Raw genomic sequence first — 20523 nt, 5'->3', positions numbered from 1 at the left:
TTGAGAAACCCAAATACATACGCACTCTTTTTCCTTTCCAATACAATCAACTGTAAATGCCCATCCTGCAGTCTGGGTTTAATATTGAGTCATTTAAAATGATTGTGTCAATCTCTGACCCACTATGCAGACTTTGGAAACCAATTGAAGTACCCGCAGTGAAATCTAGGATGTGGAACTATCCCAGCGGATCATCTTTGGGTCTTGATAGCGGATATTACTGTTATTGTTAATACGTACTATCACCTTAAAAGGGCACCAGAGTATTGTGTATTATCTCCAGGGATTTAACACTTACTTCATCTTAACATTCTAAGGGAATCTGTATGTTACAGAAAAGAAGCTCGGTCATTGTCCCTCATAAAGACTCACTGTGTAGGGTTTCAATAATTACCCTTAAGGTAAGGTCCATGGAACACCCAGAACAATTGTTCCCATAAAGTAAAGGTGTAAAGTTAAGGTGCCCCAACCTACATTGACCTTGTTTCTGTCCAATCCTAAGAAAGAGTCATAGCTATATAAGAATCTCTGTGAGTCAACATCGTTCAAATCAGTAGACAAGCAGAGAAGATCGGTGGGACAAGGTGGGTGTCAAATACGGAAATATCATCTCCAGAAACATCAGGTTCTTTTAACGCATCATTATCTTTTGCTGTTACAGATATGCCAATACCAAGGAATGACAAGATGAACCTCCTGAGCTTTCTCTTCTTGGCATCCGTGGTGGCCAAGAGCAGTCAATTAGCATGCCAAGAACACCTTCGGCGTCCAGGTACGGTATCCCTGCTTCAACCTGTTCTGATGTGTTATGCAGGTCCTGGAAAGGCATTTATGTTCTCATCCATAGTTTATGTCAAGCTTATTATTTCATTTTGGCCTGAGGACCTCTAAAGTAACAATATTTTGCCACCTTTGAGAAAATTCTTCTTTTCTTCTATCTTCTAGACATGGATGAGTCTTGAGATTTCTTGTGACATCTGCAGATAAAGCTCACTGACATACCTTTCTCGCTCTTATAGAATACACTGACATCGCAGTTGAATGTGGCACGGCCTCAATTACTCTGTCGATTCAAATCTGTCCTGTTGTGTACACTGGCTACAACGAGTCTCTGCTCATCCTCAACCACATTTATGACAAGCCTGAGTGCAGAGGGACCTTGGATGAATCTGTCACGCCGCCTGTTGCCAAGTTCACCTTCCCACTCAACATGACCAATGCTTGTGGCAGCAACTTTATGGTTAGTAGAGGTTGGAGGTTAAATTGTGGAGAATCCATATGTTTTCTAAAAGCATCCAACTCTTTTTTTTGTACCCTGTGCTTGACTTTACCATAAATATTGCCCCCCCAGACAACCAGTGCACACGGCACGGGGATCTTCGCCGACTTCTCCAACATCCAGACAGTCAATGTCAGCGGTGTGGTGCGTTCACATGATCTAACCTCAGGAACAGTCACCTATAACGCTGAGCTCAAATATTTTTATTCCTGTGCCTACCCTCTGGAGTATCTCATCAACAACACCCAGGTGGACGTGTAAGAGCTCTGCTTGTATCCCTCCTCTTTTGAGATGTTTACTGTACATGACCGGACATGTTGTGACATTGACTTTGTGATGACAAGGACCTTTCTGTTGTGACCATTCTGATGGTAAGTGAAGGGATAGTTTGGTTTTGGATGTTTTTCTAATTAAATAGAGTGAGGAATGACTTTCTGTAAAGACATGTTAAATTGTGATATTGGCCTAGTTTAGCCTAATCCTGGACTGTTGCAGCTCTTGTTGCAGAAATAGGCAAAGAAATTAGATTATAACAAGATGCTGATCTTTTGGTTTACATGTACACACTGCATGAGACAAATAAAGTCTAAATTATTTTTGTTGGTTTAAACGTGTAAAGAATTAAAGTCTCGGTTCTGCATAAGACACATTTCTTGTCAACACTGTGTAGCTTTAGACATAGTAAATAAAACTCAAAAAACCAAACTATCCTTTTGTGTGTCACTGTGGTCACTAAAACAGCTGTAACCAAATATACTATGGTGATATACATGTGTCAAAATAAGATTTACAGGCCTTAAAAACATCTTAACCTCCTCTGTTGGTGGAAATCCAATCCTGGTGTACAGTTACATGCAGTCACATATTTCATCCAGCCACTGTGTCTGACGTCACCCCTTGTCCCATTTAGGTCATCATCTTCCATTGCAGTGAGGGATAACAATGGAAGCTTCATCAGTACTTTGAGCATGCAACTATTCAGTGTAAGTTGAGATGTTTCGTGGTCAACTTAGTGTAACTAGATATGTCGAATTTTAGAAAGTTGTCTTTCTTGTTGCATGTCCACAAGTGTGTTTTGTGACAGACGTTCAATAAAGTGACATTTATTCAAGCATTTTACCGTGAAATATATTTTACTCTGGCTCCCCCAATATCATTCAACACAACATACAAATCAGAACGATGGTCAGATGTAGATAATAACCAGCATTTACAGCTAAACAACTCTACATTTCTATTGACAGGACAGCTCTTTCACTACTCCTCTGGTCATACCACCACTGGGCTTAGAGCTGAGGACCATGATCTATGTCCAGGTCAAAGCAGCCAACCTGACTGATCAGTAAGAGACACAGTATTGGAGCTCTGGTATCTCAGAGGAAAAACATAAGAAGAAAATAAACATGTATTTTTGCACCACCATCTGATGCTCTTCTTCCTCCACCAGGTACCACGTCCTCATGGACCGATGCTATGCTTCCATTTCTCCTTATCCCTCCAACTCCACCTTCTTCAACCTGTTTGTCTCGTAAGTCCTCAAATCTCATTCTGAAGAGGCAAATTAAAAAGTCCACGCTGGGCTAACACTGTTTTTTCTTTTTTCTTGATGTCAAACAGGTGTTCTAGAGAACAGATGACCACCATGATCGAGAACGGAGACAGTCACCACGCTCGCTTCTCCTTCTCAGCTTTCAGGTTCCTCGAACAGCAGAACGAGACGGTGTCCACCTACTACCTGCACTGTATCACCAGACTCTGTGAGATCAGCACCTGCAGTGACTTCAAAGTCAGTAATACAAAAAGACATTCAGTGGTGGGAGTAGAGTTGTCACGATACCAAAATGAGTAACCACGATACTATACCAGACAAAGTATCATGGTTCTGGGTATTATCGCGATACTGTGGCATTTTTTAAATTATTATTATTTTAATGAACTGCAATGTATTTGTACAAATTGTTTGGTGCATGATAAACATAATACTGGGGAATCAAGAATTAGGCCCGGTGCTTCTGCCACAGTGTGTCGTCTCGGGTTTGTGACTGTAAGCCGTGCACGTCTGGGCCAGACAGAACTTTAGCTTGTTGTTTGTTTTGAAGCGGACTTCATGTCTTCATGGAGTTCATTCTTGCCGGCAGAAACACACAAACAGCCAATCAGCTAACAGACGGTAACAGGCAAACAGCCAATCATTCAGCAGCTGTGTAGTTCGGTTGCAGTAGTTGCCATGTTGGTTTGTTTACAAGGGAGTATCATGCAGTGAGAAGCCGGGAGGAGAGCAGAGGCGGCTGCTATGTAGCGGAAACTGGCACCGGTAGTATAGTAATCCACGGTAGGACCGTTATGATTTGGTACCGGCAACTCTAATTGGGAGTTGTTCATTCTTTTTTCTTCTTCTACAGCAATGTAACCAGAGGAGGAAAAGGGATACTCCTTCAGTTTCAGAAACTACCACCCTGTCTTCACAAATTCCCATTGTCGCCCAGAACGATGAATGTAAGTACGGCTGGATCATAATGCAGTAACAAAATACAAAATAATAACTTTGAAACTCAATAATTTGGAAAATGATATACCCATTTTAAAGAGCCATGCCATCACAGGTGCTGGCTTTTGAACTGATAATAAGCCGGATAGTCCTCCAAGGCGAGAGAGGACTCTCTTTAACCTTGGAGGACGCGGCATCCATAATTTCACAGGACGGTTTTCCACTTCGCCTCGGGCCATCTTAAAAATGAGCTTGTGCACATAAAAGCCGGTGTCCTCTTTGCATTGTGGATGAAGTGTCTTCATAGCAATTGGTTTTCAGAAGTGCTCCTCAGCCCATGCAGCGATGTCCACGACAGAATCCTGTCTGTGTTTGATGCACTGCTGTCTGCAGGGCCTGAAGATCACGACCAGCTCCCGTACATGCAGAGATTTCTTCTGATTCTCTGAATCTTTGAATGACATAATGAAGTGTAGACAATGAGGTCCACATATCCTTTGTATTTTTAGACTCGCATAATGTTACTAACCTGTTCCCAGTTCCACCAGCTGTTTGCTTTCAGAGGTCTTTTGTTGTAGCTGTCCAACTTTAATGAAACGTGCAAATGCACCAAAATGAGCACATCATTTTCCAAAATCAATTAACTTTAATGGATTACAGTACAGAGGTGTGAGGTGGTCATGTGATGTGGAACATTTAAAAGGTTGCTTTTAAATTTCAAAGTCAAAGTTTCGGTGATGTATTCTGATAATCACTTGAGTGGAGATGGGTCGCTAAGCTTTTTATGACTGAATGAAAATGAAGAAAGTGCAACAAGAGTTCCCTCAGATATCCTAATCTATCTTCTCTTTCTTTCATCTCTTCAGCTCTGGGATACGACGCAGGTATGATATAGTTTCACTCCATAAATTAAACGTATTTCTTATCGGTTCACCCATGAATTCATCATTTAAATTCTAAGAGGAATATAAATGTTTCATTTTAATAAGTGCTATCTCTTTGGTTGTGAAATTAATTATTGAATAGTGAGACTAAAGACCGGCTTGAGGCGAATTTCTGCCTGGCTGTATGCGGATAATGTTCTCTGAGTCAATGTTTGTATCGTGTGTTCGAGCAGTTCCGTCCAGCAGTGACTCGGACTTCAGGGTGGGCCTCGGCGCAGCTCTGGGAATCCTCTCTCTGGCATTGATGGTCTAGTCTTCAACAGATCCACAACAGGCTCAGACAGTTTTTAAAGGTGAACAGACGCCTCTGCACAAGCTGAATTGTCGGATTAATAAGGCGACGACTCCCACGAGGCCTGTGATGCAGAAGTAGCGTGTACGTGTGTGGTTTAGAGGTCTTACTCTTGTAGTTGTGCTAGAAATGTGCCGTGTATACTAATTTGAAATGCAAAGTGAGATGCTTTGCCTGTTTCCAGTAGAAAAGCAACATTATATGATGACAAGCTTTAGTGTTGGCACTCGTGCGCTTTGGCTTTAAAAAGCATAAAAAGGGGAAGTGATAGTTTGTTATGAGGGTAACAAAATGATCTAGAGATTATTTTATCACCAGACACAAACGTACTTATTCTAATCTATGAAGAAATGTGATTCATGTGGTGTTCTGCTGAGTTTTATGGAAGCTAAACTAAACTAGTGACGCTGCTCGAATGTTTCCGGGTCACTCAAATGTTTGACATTAAAGACTTGAGTGTGAAGCCACTAATCAATATATTGTTTTCTGTATTTATTAGGTTTTTGCTTGGGTGTACACAGAACAGAGAATAAAAAGATGTTCTAGCTTTTGTGTTTGTGTTGTGTTACAAACCAGAGCGAGTGACAGTGTGTATGTGTCGACGGCCTCGTTAAATCTCAACTATTTAAGGCATATTTGTATAGATGTATCTAGTTTTACAGCAGACCACAATGGAGGTGAAACCAGACTCTGTCTCCTTCTATACAGCCTGTCTTTGAAATGACCTTTGTGATGACTCATTAATACAAAAACATCACGCACCATGAATAAAGTCCGGCACCAGTTTCCTTTCTTTGTGATGTCCGGACTGAAACTGAACACCATTACGTCAAAAACAGCAGGTCAAACAATGAGGTGGGACAGCCCCCACATCACCACGCCTCTGCTTTATGGAGGCCGGATGCAGCAGCAGCGCTGCCTCACTTTAAAGCAATATTAGAAATCTGCATTATTCAGAGCAAACTGAGTCCAGCTAACAAACTGAGCTAACAGCAGCTACAGCTGTCAGCAGTTTACTTCACTGTCCATCATAAACTCTGTGAATCACAGAGATGAGTTGATGTGCAGCAGCGATCTGGGGAAATTACAGGTAACGTGGTGTGTCAGGTGTGTCAGGTGTGTCAGGTGTGTCAGGGCGGGACAAAACACTGAAGTGAAAGTAGGACATGCATGACCGCCAACTCTGCAGGGAGGACACACTTCTGCATCCTCTGCTGGAGGAGGAGTGACAACATGCTGAATATGAATATGACCATTAAGAACATAACTTAACATAGACACTTCACAGACTGCTCAACATAAATAAACATAAATAAACACAAAGTCACTTTGAAACTCAAACTGACCTTAAAAGGAGCTTCCTGTGCTTGCATGCACAGGTGAAGTCCTGCTGTTAAATGCATCCCTGCACAACAGGTGACAGATATGAGTTCCCACCTGGTACACAAAACAAATGAATAATATAAATCCCATAAATAATACACACAATCATATTCATGGCAGCTCTGTGTGCATTAGAAATGATCAGCTGTGACTCTGATGAAACATTTAAACTGTCACAGCAGCTGGTGTCAGATGATAAACGTGATGCTGCAGAAAACCTCGTCAGCTTTAACAGCGACTGAGCTCCTTTAAACTTTCAGAACTTCAGTAGTATCATAAGGTTACGCACTATTAGACCTCTCATGATGCACATCGCTCGGTTCGAGTCTTGGACACATGGGTGAAGCTTGGTCTGGTATTTGGAGGTGTGAACCTGTGGCCTTGACAACTGTAACACTTCCACAGCAGAGGCTGAGCAGATAATGTGAGTACAGGGAGAAGAAGGAGCTGTGAACACACCGACGTGTCCGAATATGAAATGATAAAAATACTAGAGCTACCGTGTGACTAACACCACAGTCGAATGAATCCTGATAGATCCGGCAGCGATCTAACAATCTTCGGTTGCACTCTCTCGGCTTCATTTTTAGAATCACTTAATGGGACGATGGAAGGATTATGCTGTGTTTGGGTTTTATGACCAGAAAAGTCTCCACACAGTGTTTCACAGCATGCATAATCATGTTCTGATCCAGTATGTGAAACAGAGTTTAGATCTGTGATAGTTGAGTCAGTAACAGTAGATACATGGTGCATTCTCCATGTTCCATATAAAACTACATATGTGTTTGTCAGCAGTGTTTGGCTGTTCTTCTTCTCACTGGCTTCATGGTTAAATGACCCGCTCCATGTTCTTTAACTGCGTGCACATCCCTTTGAAACACACAGCAGTCTCATGTATGTACAGTTACCCTCCACGCCTGCCAGTCTTTTGAAGCCGGCTTGCTAACTTCAGCCGACCGGCTGCTTGTATTTGCACTGTTTGCCGTTTGACTTTCATCTGCATGACAAGCTTTGTTTGACTCTGCCTGGAAATAATAGGATGGAATTTCCTTTTGAGTTCTGCTGAAAACTGCACCGTGGATTCAAAGGGAAACTCTATCAGCAAGATGCTCGGTTACTGAGAGGGAGAGAGAGAGAGAGAGAGAGAGAGAGAGAGGTCGGGGTGTTGTGTAAGAACGGATGACAGGAGAATCACTGAGACTTTGAACTCATGCAGAAGTGGCTTCGTTCTCTGCCTCACACATGCACAAACACACAAACAGCAACAGGAGGAGTTCAATAATCATCATTATTTTAGGGTAATAAACTGAACTCACCTGCACTCTGGCAGGAGTGTGCATATATTTCATGTCCTTCTACAGTAATTCCTCAGGTGAACCAGCAGGAGGCACTTTAATCATTAGTTTCTGCTTGTGTCAGTTTATATAATTCCTCATCTGCTTTGCCTTTAATACAGTACGGCCATTACGCACAGACTTATTAATATATATTCCCAATACCCCCTGTGTGTGTGTGTGTGTGTGTGTGTGTGTGTGTGTGTGTGTGTGTGTGTGTGTGTGTGTGTGTGTGCTGAATGTAAAACTCAGGCTTTAAATTAAAACGCTCTGCTGGGGGTTCATTCAGATCTAAAATGAGAATCACCGCTCGCCGGCTTCATCGGTTTGCACTTTAAAGTAATAGTAAAGATTTAAATCTGTCGACCCACAATCTATCCAGCCGGGGGGGGGGGGAGATAAAATGATGGTGATTGAACCAATGACCTCCTGATGAACTCTTCTTTCATCTGCAGCATTACAAACTGGGTTTCTGTGGCGCACACAGTTGGAGATGTGTTTTCCATCATGGCGGTGCAAGCCCAGCCCCTCTGCATGCCATCCAGCTTCACTCTTCAGCTGTCACTATCAAAATAAAGGTTCAAAAAGTGCCAGAAAAACTGCAATGCACTGCAGGTACGGGCTATGACCTAATGTCAGCGTCTACCGGCCGCAAGAACCAGCAGTAAGCAGCCGAACAGGGAGTACAGCAGCCCACAGAGATGGTTTATTGCCGGGTTTGGCTCCTGGCATCCCGAGCATCCTGAGTCAGTTCAGCTCCCTCAGAGAACCTCAATTAGAGGTTCACTACTTAGCAATGTTTCCAACAGGAAAGTCCCTTCGGTCGGGTAACATTATTCCCTGCTGGTCCGGTTCTGTTGCCTGCTAACGGCAGATTAGGTTAATTAGTGGTTATCTGCTGTAGCGAGTAGTTAAAGCTATCTGTCCATCAGAAAACATCAACCCTGCATATATTCTGTTTGAGTAATTAGCACAGTAATTAGTGAGGCCTGGCCATACATGCATGTAGCAGCCTTCAGAATCAAACAGGAAGCTCACCGCTCCGGCGGCGTCATCACCTAGATTTCATTGGCTGTAAAATGATTACGCGCCCCGGGTGCAGGATGAGTCATCGACAGTTTTTATGGTTTATCAGGAAACTCCACCTGAAAATACTGAAACGTACGCGGGCGATGCAGACGGGACTTTGAGTCTGAGGTGTGTCTGGACGGAGTTATCAGGCGTTTACAGCAACAACAACAAAAAAGCTACATTTGCATTATTGAAATGGCATTTAACAATTAACACAAGCCTGAGGCAGAATGCAAAACTGCCAGTAAGACCGTCAGTGTGTGTTCTATCTGTAGGTTTCATTGTCAGCACAGTTAGTCTACAGATACAGCCTGCTACACTCTGCAATCCTCCGTCGATGTATGTCTGCCAACATGCAAACACAGTTATCTGTGTTGCAGAATGTGTCTAACATTTGTGTTTTATGTTTTTATGAGCCTGCGTGCAGCGACAGGGAGGTAAACACACAAACTCGACGTGGCTTTGTTTTGGTGGCTCAGTGCTGCTGTCAGCTACACCTGCACCATCTTCTTATCTTCTCCGCTCAGCCTCAGACTGTTCCCTGCACAGTCTCTGTCCACATCAATTTTTATTCCCCGAGCTGACTCGGAGATTGATCGGGTGTGCCATCATCACAGATGTTTCAATTTTGTTGGTGTACATCTGAGGAGCGAGAGGGAGGTACAGACGACGCCGCACCTGTCCACTAGATGTCCCTGGTTCTCTGTTGAGCACCTGACTGTCCTTGTTATCAGCGAGCTCCATGCTCAGCTGCTCCTCATTATGTACATACAAAGGAGCCCGTTTCCAATATGTTAGTGGCAGACTGGATGCTGTTTCTGTGAGCCTGATAATCACAAACAGATTTTTATGCCAGCTGCTGTTTCTGTGGCACTTCCAGGGTCTTGGTGTTGTGCATGTTTTTCTGCCTAAGTTTAGGGGACTGACTAAACTTTGTGGCGCTGTAAGATTGTAAATTAGCACACAGATATCAATGCACAAAAAAGTTTTTGGTCTCTGCGAGGCCAGACTGCCTCATTTGGAACAGAGGCACAGTTTCAGTCTGGCCTTCGGGTGGCCTGATGCTCCGTGGAGGATCTGACCCCTGAACTGTGTCTGCATTTGGGTCCAGGTTTGCGCTGGCTGCCTATCTTAACTCTGGCAGGTCGCATGTGAAAGGCACACGGGACGTGACTACACTTCGTTATGCAAGCTCGTGGCTTAAAGTATGCAGGAAACAACGCGGTGCAGAGGAGAAGTAAATGTCCTTGCAGGAGAAGAATTACAGTGAAAAGAGAAGTTTGACCATTCAGACCGTTCTGAAAACACTGAATGGAAAAAAGGTTTGAGTGTTGACAGCAGTTAGAGATCAGTATTTGTTGGATTTGTTGCCTCTAGTTTAGTAAATATGTTCAGCTGTACTCGAGTATTTGTTCTGATTACTTTACTTGTGATCAAACATCAACCAGGTCCCCAGCAGCAGCTGATATCACTGCCTAGTCCAGCAGCAGTCAGCCCAGCTCGGCGTCTGTCTTTCAGCCTTTTATTTCACCAAGCTCTCACCAACCACTAAAAGTCAGTCCCAGGTTTTTACTCTTGAGTTCTTCCCGTGCCCGGAGCACAGAGTGCACCATTTACCTGAATACAAGTCACTGTAATTATTTAAAATCTGTTATTTAACAGTAGAAAAGTGGCAATGTTGCTTTATATGAAAAGAAATGGATAGTAATGGTTGTTTTTCTTGGCAGCAAATGTGCATCTACAAATAGTCCTAATGTATCATTTCCTCCCCTTTATGTAACATTTACTAAAACCTGCAGTGAGCAGCCGTTCAGGAGTCCACCGGGCCTCATTTTAAAGTGTAATACAGATATTAAAAGCTTAGGAAACAACCAGCTCAAGGCTGGGAGGCACATTTTAGTAACACATATGCCGTCACCTACCAATAAGACTTTATTTGGAGAGTCTGCCCACAGATAGTTAACGTTTCAACTGTTTGTCTCTGTAGATGTTTAACAGATTATCGAGCGCATGTGACAATTCATGAACTCTCAGCTAACAGGCCGCTGAGATGTTACAAGCACAGCATAAACAGTCTGTACGCAGACTGTCCAAATAAAGTGATAAACTCATGACAGAAAATGCATTCTTGTGAGAGCCTCTGCTAACTCTCATCACTGGCAGGTACAGAGGACAGCCTGCAGGAATGTTGGCTGTATAAACTATGCACCGAGGCCTATGATATTTAATGAGTTCACATTCTTTCAAATGTTCACCATGACGTCTCCGACTGTCCAAGGCCGTGCAGATCTGCTGTTGGGTTTCTTTTCACGTACGCTGTTTACAGAGGCGACGCCGTTCTTTGTCTGAATATTCGCGTTCATGCCGTCCAACCCTCGAGCGTGGAGTGCAGCTGAATGCAGCTCTGACCTCTGCCCTCCCTCGGCGTATGTGTGCGAGTTAAACACAGCAATCGATGTAGTTACATTATTGGCACAATGTGGAGGAGAGTGCAGAAAATGAATTCTATTGAATATCGATGGGACTTCATTCAAATCCGCGTTAGCTGCCAGAGTTTAAACTGGAAGAGAACAAACCTGGTGGAAGGTGCGATGCACTCGTAACACGTTTATTGACCGAGAGCTGGAAAATAAAACAGAAATGTATCGGCTGTCAACGCAGCGCTTTTAGTTTAAGTCGATGTTGCTCTGCATAAACTCTTCAGTGAGGAGGTGCCATGATGACTTAGTGTCATGTCCTGTTACTGTGATCTGTCCCAGTGAAGTTTCCTCAGGTATACAAAGAATCAAACTCAGAATATCTTCATGTACTTTTACAGTAAATGACTCATAACTCACAGTAATATCTTCATGTACTTTTACAGTAAATGACTCATAACTCACAGTAACATATATGAAGGTCTCTGTATTATCCTGAGTTTCTATTGTAACCAGACACAATATTACGGTAACATTACTGTAGAACTACATTATTTTATAGCTAAATCACAGTATTGTGTACTTTATATTACTTTCTCATTACTGCAACTCAGTAGCCAGTAAATTCCTGTAGATTTACACGATGTGTGCTACATTATATAAAAGCCACTCTGTGATATTCCACATAACAACCCATCATGCGCTGCAAAAGTGTCATTACAGTAGTTTACTGCTTATTTTTAACAGTGTACACAGATACAGACAGCTGAAAACATAAACGTTAAATCACTATTTACATATATAATGCTGGAAATGTGTAGATGTGCAGGCAGACGGGTGCAAAGGATGCTGAGATAGTATCAGTATGAATGATATTCACATTTTTTAATGAATGTAAACACAGTAGTAGTAGTTAATGTCTGACAGAGGCAGAGCTGACAGTGAGCGTATACACTGTAAGTCACACCTGGCCACAGGTCATACTAACTAGCTCGTTATAAAGTCACACTGTGTTATAAATACATAAATAATAAACATTCTTCATGTAATGCTCAGAAATCTCTTCATGTGTGGCATACACTGCATGACCTATGATATCATATTTATAGTTGCATGACCTATGATATCATATTCAGGTGTTCCCCAGTGTCACAGTTTCAATAATCTGCTGTTATTATAGGAAAGCCCCGGTGGACGAGTTTGGAGTTTTACTACAGTTTGAAAATGAATTATGGGGATCTTCTTCTTTTTAATAACAGCTCATTGTTGCTTATTGAAAAACACTGTAGCTTGAAGAAATGGTGCTTTCAAGGACGACTCGTAAAGTTTCCTGTAAGTGTTTTTTTTTTTTTTTTTTCTCGAGCCTTAAGGCGACAGTACCTGCAGCAGCCAGCCAGGTGTGTGAGCATGCGTGACGGGACGGGGCGGGAATGAGTGACTGCGGGGGGCAAAACAAACCGAGACACGAGTTTAATGTTTGTCTATGATTCATCTGACGTCAGTCTTTTTTTATGAAAGGTGATGCGTTCACTGACAGGTGATCACACCTCCATGACAGGTGATCACACCTGGTCAGATCAGCCTGTTGGAGTGACACACTTTATTCATATTTACAACCTGACATCTACTTCAAAAGGTTTTTTATTGCGTCATCAAAGGTTGGTCACTTCCTGTAAAACACCTGTAAAAAAACAAAAACAAAAAACTAAAAAAAACTACAGCCTCGTGCTTTGTTTGCTGACCTTCCGCGTGCATTTCTAGGGGAGTGTCCATATTTCCCGACGGCCCCTCAAGGCCACACGGAGGCAAAAAACCCCGAGGAGGGTTGGTCTCCTCCTCCTCCTCTACCCCCTCCTCCTCCTCCTCCTCCTCCTCCTCCTCCTCCTCCTGTTCATGCTCTCTGTATTTTACCTGACTCACACACACACACACACTCTCTCTCTCTCTCTGGTATGTTTCGGACTTTCCGCACCTCTCTCTCTCTCTCTCACACACACACACACAGCAGTGACACATTCACGGGCTTGCATTTGAACGTCTCACACGGACTCCTGATCTGAAGCCGAGCAGACGCGTTCACAGACCCCGCACAGACCCCGCACAGAGACTTTTTTATACATTAAGGATGGATTCGGCTGCGTTCCTGTTGCTGCTGTGCGTGAGCGCCGGGACTCTTCTCCGAGGTAAGGCTCGTCCACACTGAGCTGGGTTTATTCTAACATAGGAGTCTATGTTCGCTGTGTTTGCGTTCCGGTAATAACTCCGGACCGGTTCGGTTTGATGTGAAATACCTGCAGCGTGAATCAGCCGCACACCTGAACTTACCTGGAGCTTCATGTTCACGTGTTATTACGCTGCAGTGACACAAGAAATAGTCCGCGGAGGTCTGACCCATCACCTGAATACAAACACATAAATATAAATATATATTTTATTAATGATGGATCAACTTTGTCTCCGTGTGAGCTGCTTCTGTATTAAAGGTGGGGTAAATAAACAGGTGGGGCAGTTTGTTTTTAACCCTCCGGGGCAATTAGTTTGAATAAAGCCTAAATAAACACCACCTGCCACAGCCCCCACCCAAATTCTGTTGTAATCCAAGCCTGTGTGTTTGTGTGTGTTACGTGAGGCTGTGTGTGTGTGTGTGTGTGTGTGTGTGTGTGTGTGTGTGTGAATGGGCACACTCAGGGTGGGCCCTGTTAATGACTCAGATTTCATGAGATGAGTCGACTCGTCACCTCGATGGGGGAAGTTTGATGGGGAATTTGAAATGTGCTCCCTGGTGGTGTGTTGTGGTTCGCCCTCTGTGTGACTCTCCCTCTCTGACTTTGTCTTGTGTCACTTACAGAATAAATAGTTTCTCTCCCCGGCTCTTATCTCTGACTTGCGTCTGTGTCGCCGGCCATCTCGCCGCTCACAGAGCTGCTCTTTGTCAGGGCGGCTGGAGGGCGGGCGAGCCTGTCTGAAGCTGGGGATGAGTGGGTGTGGGTGTGTTTGGAAGTGGGTGGGGAGGTCATTGGTGGTCGCCACTCAACACAGCCAGGGGCACCATCCCCATCTCCCCACCCTCTTGATGCTATCTGCTCTGTCTCTGGATCAGTGAGTCCACAGGAGGTGGAGGAGGGAGCGCTTGTTTTTTTTCTTTGTGGTCACATTGCATTCATGATGAAATCCATATTTATCCTCCACATAATGACAGATAGCAGCGCAGCAGATAGCAGCTGAAGTCAGTTTCCAGCTTGATCTGTAGCATTCCTCACATCAAAGCGGGGGATTGCTTTCAAAGGGACTTCTCAGACTCAGAAGTTTGAAGCCGCGGGAGGCTTCCAGGGTGACTTTATAGCGGTAAACTGCCGGCACAGATGTGAGGGGGTACAGCAAGAGAAGTGTGGGCTGTTAAAAAATGTATAGATAAATGGTAAACAGTGTTTGGAAACATCATTAGTGACAGAAAACGACAAATAAATGTAATTCCTGAAAGGTTCCCAGCTGTGTTACATCTTATAGAGTCTCCTATAGAGACAACGAGCGCCGTAAAGTGCCTGTAAACACTCTGAAGGGTGTGTGTGGTTAAGCATGCTGCAGAAGATAAGCCAGTTAATTTAGCTGGTTTCGATGATGGCAGGAAGAAGGCTCTGTTATTAAGACTGCAGCAGCCCTCGTTCATCCGAATGGCACCGGTCCACTGACATACCAGGGGAGCCGACGCAGAGGCGTCCACAAAATCAATTTGCCACAACAGAATGCACCCTCACCCTCACCCTCATTCAGCGGCCAATCATACGCAGCGTACACATGCATGCAAGCGACACATTCCTGGTTAGATTAGCTCTCTGCGCCGACTGTTTAGTTTGTGATTGTTGCAACAAAAGGTGGAACGACCGCCGCCGTGGCTGAACTCGAGTTGTAAACTGTCTCATTGTAATTCAGCCACTGTGCAGTGTTCTGTCTCCTGCATTCCTGCAACATGTTTCATGTTTTACTGGTTCCTTAAGCAAAACCAGCGCAGCCCCATCTGCTGCCAGAAGTCCTGTGTGCTCTTAGTAAGATTAACATTAGGAAGGCTCAGTATCCAGCACAGCAGCAGAGAGACCTTTAAACTCAAATCTAGTCATGCTTCTGCTTTTTTTAAGAAACTTTGAATGCCATAACACATGAGGAAGTGAAACCATGTGAGCAGAAAATAACCTGGAAGTGACGCAGGTGGAATCACAGACCAAAACTGAACCCATGAAACAAAAAAAAGGATTTTTACGCTTGAATGAATTATCATTCTTACAATACTTCCTGCTGAGCTTGATCCCAGTGAAGAAAAGTTACATCATAGTTTCAGAAACATTTTGTATTTTATATTTTAATCATCTGTCCGTCCATTATTAGTACTGGTGCTGGTTGCATGGCAACTAGAGTCAACCTCGTGACGCGGGGCGTCCTGTCATCAGAGTTAGAGGTGTTAGTGACGTGTTCGCTAAGGTCAGTGTGCGTTAATGCTGTCGGTCCGAGGAGAAGAATGAATCAACCTTTGGTCGGTCAGACGTCGAGGGCAGAGGAAGTCATCCGTTGGATCTGCAGTCCGGTGAATTTGTTGCTCAAGAAAGTGTAATTTTAAACACCATCATGAGACCAATCACAAATCCCATGACTATCTTATGCTGGCTCTCTAAATTGGCACCGTCATCAAAACTTTGAGAACTCCTGATCTAGAAGAAACAAACCCTACTACCTGCCAGACGTCTCTCACTAAACCACTCTACGAATTTACCAAACTGGTTCGTTGCCAGATGCACAAATGATTAATGAATCCTCCACGAATGGCAGGGCGCCTCTCCATCCTATAGCATTATGCAAATTTCCCCATTTCTCATTTGGATCACGATACTTTTTTCTCAAAAGGTTTCAGCCCCCATTATCATTACATGAGTACCTGAGTCCTTTGGTGTCAAGCTTTGATCCTTTCAGAGCACAGGTTATAATTCATTCCAGTCAGGCTGTAATTAGACTCCACACACACACACACTTTGAAATTGACCTAAGTAAAAAAAAGGTTGAGGTTCCGATCTGTCCTCTCCTAAAAAACAAAACAAAACAGGGTTGGTGGTTGATGCCGGGGCAGCCAGACAAGGTAATGGGTGTGGTATGCACTTAAAATTGCTTTAGCTCGGGGGACGGGACAGTTAGAAATGCTATCTCCATCTGCCCCGACATGTAAAACGTCTTTTTCTGGAGGGAAAATACCTCAGTGGGGGTCGACGGTGGTGTGGGAGTGGAGGGAAGACAGAGGGAGGGAGGGGGAGTTCATCCAACATCAGCCAGTAGCTGATTTTCTGAAAGGTCACAGTCTGTTTGAAGCTCCACCTTAAATCTTTCTGTCAGATGGTTTTAGTTTGATCTCCCCACCCGAGCCCTGCCACTGTTCAGACACGTCCCATTAAACGTCTCATAACTTGCTATTGTCACATGGAAGGGGTTAAAGGTTTACACGCTTCCACATCGAGGAGCTGCTGCTGAAAACTCGACTTTAAACTCCAGGATGTTGCATTTAAATTCTGAAAAGCTGACGTTTGGGAGTAACGAGGGTTTCGCCTCCGAGCAGCAGTGACATCTTAAAAAAAGCCGAGGCAGCCGAGGGAATGTCACGACGGTATCAGATCACCGATCACCAGAAATATAAGAAATAAAAGTTGATCGTAAGATGTGCTCACAGTCTTGAGTGATGCTACTGATTCAGCGGTACAGTTTCCTCCCCAGAGGGCCCCGGGTTTCCTCGCTCAGGCTGGATTAACGCTCCAGTCAGCAGCCTTGACAGTCAAAACGTGGCTCTATTTAACTCATTCACATGTAAATGAAAACACTCTGTCGAATAAATAAAGATCCTGGATGGATGGTGGCTGAAATGCAGACGTCTTTAATAATCCGCGAGCTGTGAACCAAACAGGTATTTTTAAAGAAACACACAGAGGAGTATTAAACTTAACTAGGAACAGGGAGGAAGCTTTTCTTTATGAGTTCATTATATTCTAGTTAAAGTGCTACAGTAAAACATCTTCGGGAGGATCTAGTCTCCAGGAGGAGGTTGAGTACTGATAACTCCCTCTGGCAGTAAAGTATCAGGTGTCAGTAAACAGCACAGAGTCATTGTGTTTGCCCGGCCCGGCCTGAGCTGGGCTGTGATGCATTACCACAAAAGACCATGATGTAACCTATCATCTCGTAGCTAATGTTGATTGGCCGCTGTGTTCTGCTTCTCTGGAACAGAGAAAACCTGTTAAACAGCAGGGGGAGACTAATGAAAGCAGAAACACCAGAATGTCTTGAGAATATATGATTCTCTCTGTGGGCTTTAGAGCCCGCGGGCCTCTTTTGTGAAGGTGAGAAGTGTGTCTAATGTCGGGGGGGGGGGGCAGAAAGCACCGTACTCTCACCGAATTGTCCAGTAGCTGAAAAGACCAAAAGTGAAACTAAATGAGATCATGGGCACACACACTGCTTCCTTCCAGAGGCGGTGTGACTCATGCATTCCACTTATATCCCTGTGGTGAGTGTCGGGCTGTTTATAGCAATCTGTATCTACAGTAGTAATGATGTTATGGAAAGTCATTTGACTTGTCCAGTCAAGTATGCATCATAAAGTGAAGTGAAACTCCGGGTTTGCCCTAACTCAGGTTTGATGTGATGGGAAATTTAGTCCAGCTCGCCAAGAAGAAACCCTGAAAGCAGCTTGAGTAACTTGTGGAGTAACTTGTGTTTATTGATTCGCTGTTGACGAGCAAAACAGGAGCGGAGCGGCGTGTTCTTAATTGAATCCATGGAGGAGATACGGAGGATTGATATTCTGTTCATCGATGGGAGAACCGGACAGGAGGAGGCTCAGGAAGACATGTCAAATATAACCTGGTTACTGCAGAATTATTAGATTATCTGTTAGGAGTGTCATTAGACGGTAATGGAGAGTGACAGGAACGCTTGGAAACTCGGGGGGTGGCGGCTGCAGAGCAGAGCGCGTAGTCACAACAAAGTTTTTACAGTAAAGCAGCGTGACAGCGTGAAGAAGCCTCTTTCATTCGGACCATTCTTCAGCGTTTCAACGCTTCATGGTCGTCCTCCTGTCGGCCTCCCACCCTGTCAGCGCTAACAGACATGGGACCTTCTAATAGACTTTGCCAAATTGCCTTAAATCTGCTTCCTTAATTACCCTGGAACCACATGAAATTGAAGTTTTATCACGGAGATGGTTATATTTTTAATTGGCGGCTGAAGGAAAGTAGGAAATTTGTATAGTTGCTGGTGCCAGTCCTGAATGGAGCGAGCATGCTGTGTGCAGAAACACTATTATTTATGTAGATAAGAGATTATTTCTACCCAGAAGCCGTCGCCATGCGGTGCAGGGAGGGCCACCGAGAGGCTCCGTTAGATAAGTTTTAAATAAAAGATAGAATAAATGTATTTGCAATGTGCTGCTCACTTTGTAGTCGCTGAATACATTACAGGCAGCTCGTGGAGAGAAGCGGTGGAACAGAATGTGAAGACACTGATTTGTTCGGCGGGCACACACACTTATCAATTTGATGAAATTTGGCTCATATCCTGAACCGAAACTGAACCTTGAACTCTTGATACCGAAGACAGAAACAACCTCAACAACATCATGAGCTGACAAGTCTTCAACCGTTTCTTTTTTTATTCCATCCCAGACCACACTCTCCTGTAGAGGCCTCGCTGCTGCTGCTGCTGTTGAATTGAATGGTGAAAAACCTCCTGAGATCCTGTTAAGAACACTCAAAACACAAAAAAATCAATAGCCATAAAAGAAGTCTTAACTGGGCTTGGACTCCTATAACCAGTGGTCATTATTGCAGCCTTAGACGTCAATTAGTGGGATGCAGCTTAGAGTGGCTCCTAAAAGGACCAAGAGAAGAGAAATAGCTCTATTACCTCGGAGCTGAAGGGAAGCCTCTCAGCAATGTTGCCCTATCTGGAGAGTTCATGTGCTTTTTTGACTACATCCGAGCCCTTGCGCTCCACCTCGCGAGGCAAAATCAAATCTCAGAAGCTTCGAACATAAAGAGGAGATTGCACAGAGTAGTTCTGCGTTCATGCTCTGCATCTATGAATTCATAAAGAAACGCAGGTCTTCAGATTAGCATTGAACACCAAAGCATCCAATTACTCAGCTGAATAGGCATCCCTGATGCATTTATGGGGGATAGAATAGCCTGCCCTACTGTCATAGACCATTTAACCACCTATTTATCCAACGAACATAAGAGAGATGAAATACTGCCCGCCAAAGAACACTGCAGGAGAACTCCAATCTGTGATATCGAGTCTGAGCAGCACAATAATAATCACACACTCTCGCGCTTTCTAACCCGCCGGACACAGTTGTTAAAAGTTAATTGGGTGTTCTCTCGTATGCCTGTTAACTTCCAAGCAGGCTGTAGCAGCTTTACAGTCAGCTAAACACACACATACTTGCATATTTACGGACATAAGTACGCCTGATACTTGAGAAGCAGGTATTTGACTTGTTGTTTGACCCGCATTCCTGAGAGGTTCAGGTCACCCAGGTTCTGTGCAGCTAAAAAAGAAGCCAACACGCGGAGTCCAGCTTCAAACTAACCACACAGGCTTTGTATGTTTTATCAAATCAAATCAGATTTTATTTGTACAGCCACAAAGTCCCAAAGTACATTTTCCTCTGAGGGCTTTACAATCTGTACAGGGAGTGACACCCTCTGCCTCGGTTCGCGTGAGGAAAAACTTTTTATCTGCCTCCATCTTATCAGGTGGTCAAAATAACTGTGGCATTTTAAAGACGACACCGGGCCACTCTTTTAAGGATAATTGGATTTTCTCAGTGAGACGTCCGCTCCGCTCTGCAGCTTCCTCCAGCTTTTATTTCACAATGTTTTGTTCCTGCAGCAGGTTTCATGCACACTCGTCCTGATCGTCTTGAAAGCAACTGGATGTGACAGAGAAGCATTTCTCTGCATGCCGAAGGATTGTGTTACAAAGTGTATATGTAGGTAGGGTACGAACATGCCTCCGGGGGGGGCAGAGGGCACGGTGCTGTGTTTTGAACTAATGCTGTTGAAGTGCGTGCGCTGCAACTTCTGCTTTTCTGACAGAGAGTGGTAGCTGACAACACGGGCAGCAGAGGAGACGGGAAAGTGGGTCATGTTGACATTGTTTGCTGCTTTTAATTGGTGCGTCCTGCGAGCTTCACAAAGCAGGCATTCATCTTGTGTTTTCCCCTGCAGCATCCTAATGCCTGATGAAAGCACTACAGTTGTAGATCACCATGTTTGTGTT

General features: G+C 44.0%; 2 protein-coding genes across 4 annotated transcripts in view; both read left to right on the top strand.

The window, feature by feature from the left end:
• Window positions 1-524: 524 nt before the first annotated feature.
• LOC104936486 (zona pellucida-like domain-containing protein 1) lies at window positions 525-5525 on the top strand. The gene is made up of 11 exons (XM_010752528.3): window positions 525-584; window positions 662-772; window positions 1020-1240; window positions 1352-1536; window positions 2190-2262; window positions 2524-2621; window positions 2727-2807; window positions 2897-3065; window positions 3682-3775; window positions 4634-4651; window positions 4885-5525. Exons 2-11 carry the CDS (start codon window positions 664-666, stop codon window positions 4962-4964), a joined length of 1128 nt encoding a protein of 375 aa, XP_010750830.1. The 5' UTR covers window positions 525-584; window positions 662-663; the 3' UTR covers window positions 4965-5525.
• A 7620-nt stretch (window positions 5526-13145) lies between these two features.
• Window positions 13146-20523, top strand: part of alcama (activated leukocyte cell adhesion molecule a) — a 62530-nt gene continuing 55152 nt past the window's right edge. For all 3 annotated transcript variants that reach the window (XM_027273382.1, XM_027273381.1, XM_027273380.1), the window contains exon 1: window positions 13146-13394. In XM_027273382.1, the coding sequence (XP_027129183.1) occupies window positions 13337-13394 (58 nt within the window). In that variant the 5' untranslated portion in view covers window positions 13146-13336. The remainder of the gene's footprint in view (window positions 13395-20523) is intronic.

The sequence above is a fragment of the Larimichthys crocea genome, chromosome XXII (assembly GCF_000972845.2).
Source record: "Larimichthys crocea isolate SSNF chromosome XXII, L_crocea_2.0, whole genome shotgun sequence".
Taxonomy (NCBI): domain Eukaryota; kingdom Metazoa; phylum Chordata; class Actinopteri; family Sciaenidae; genus Larimichthys; species Larimichthys crocea.
This window is presented reverse-complemented; position numbering and strand designations above follow the sequence as displayed.

Bases quoted from the DNA above. Each gene is read 5' to 3' on its own strand.
- LOC104936486 (XM_010752528.3), top strand. From the start codon at position 664: ATGCCAATACCAAGGAATGACAAGATGAACCTCCTGAGCTTTCTCTTC. The intron at 1,241-1,351 runs GTTAGTAGAGGT...TTGCCCCCCCAG, and splicing joins CTTGTGGCAGCAACTTTATG to ACAACCAGTGCACACGGCAC. The intron at 2,808-2,896 runs GTAAGTCCTCAA...GATGTCAAACAG, and splicing joins TTCTTCAACCTGTTTGTCTC to GTGTTCTAGAGAACAGATGA.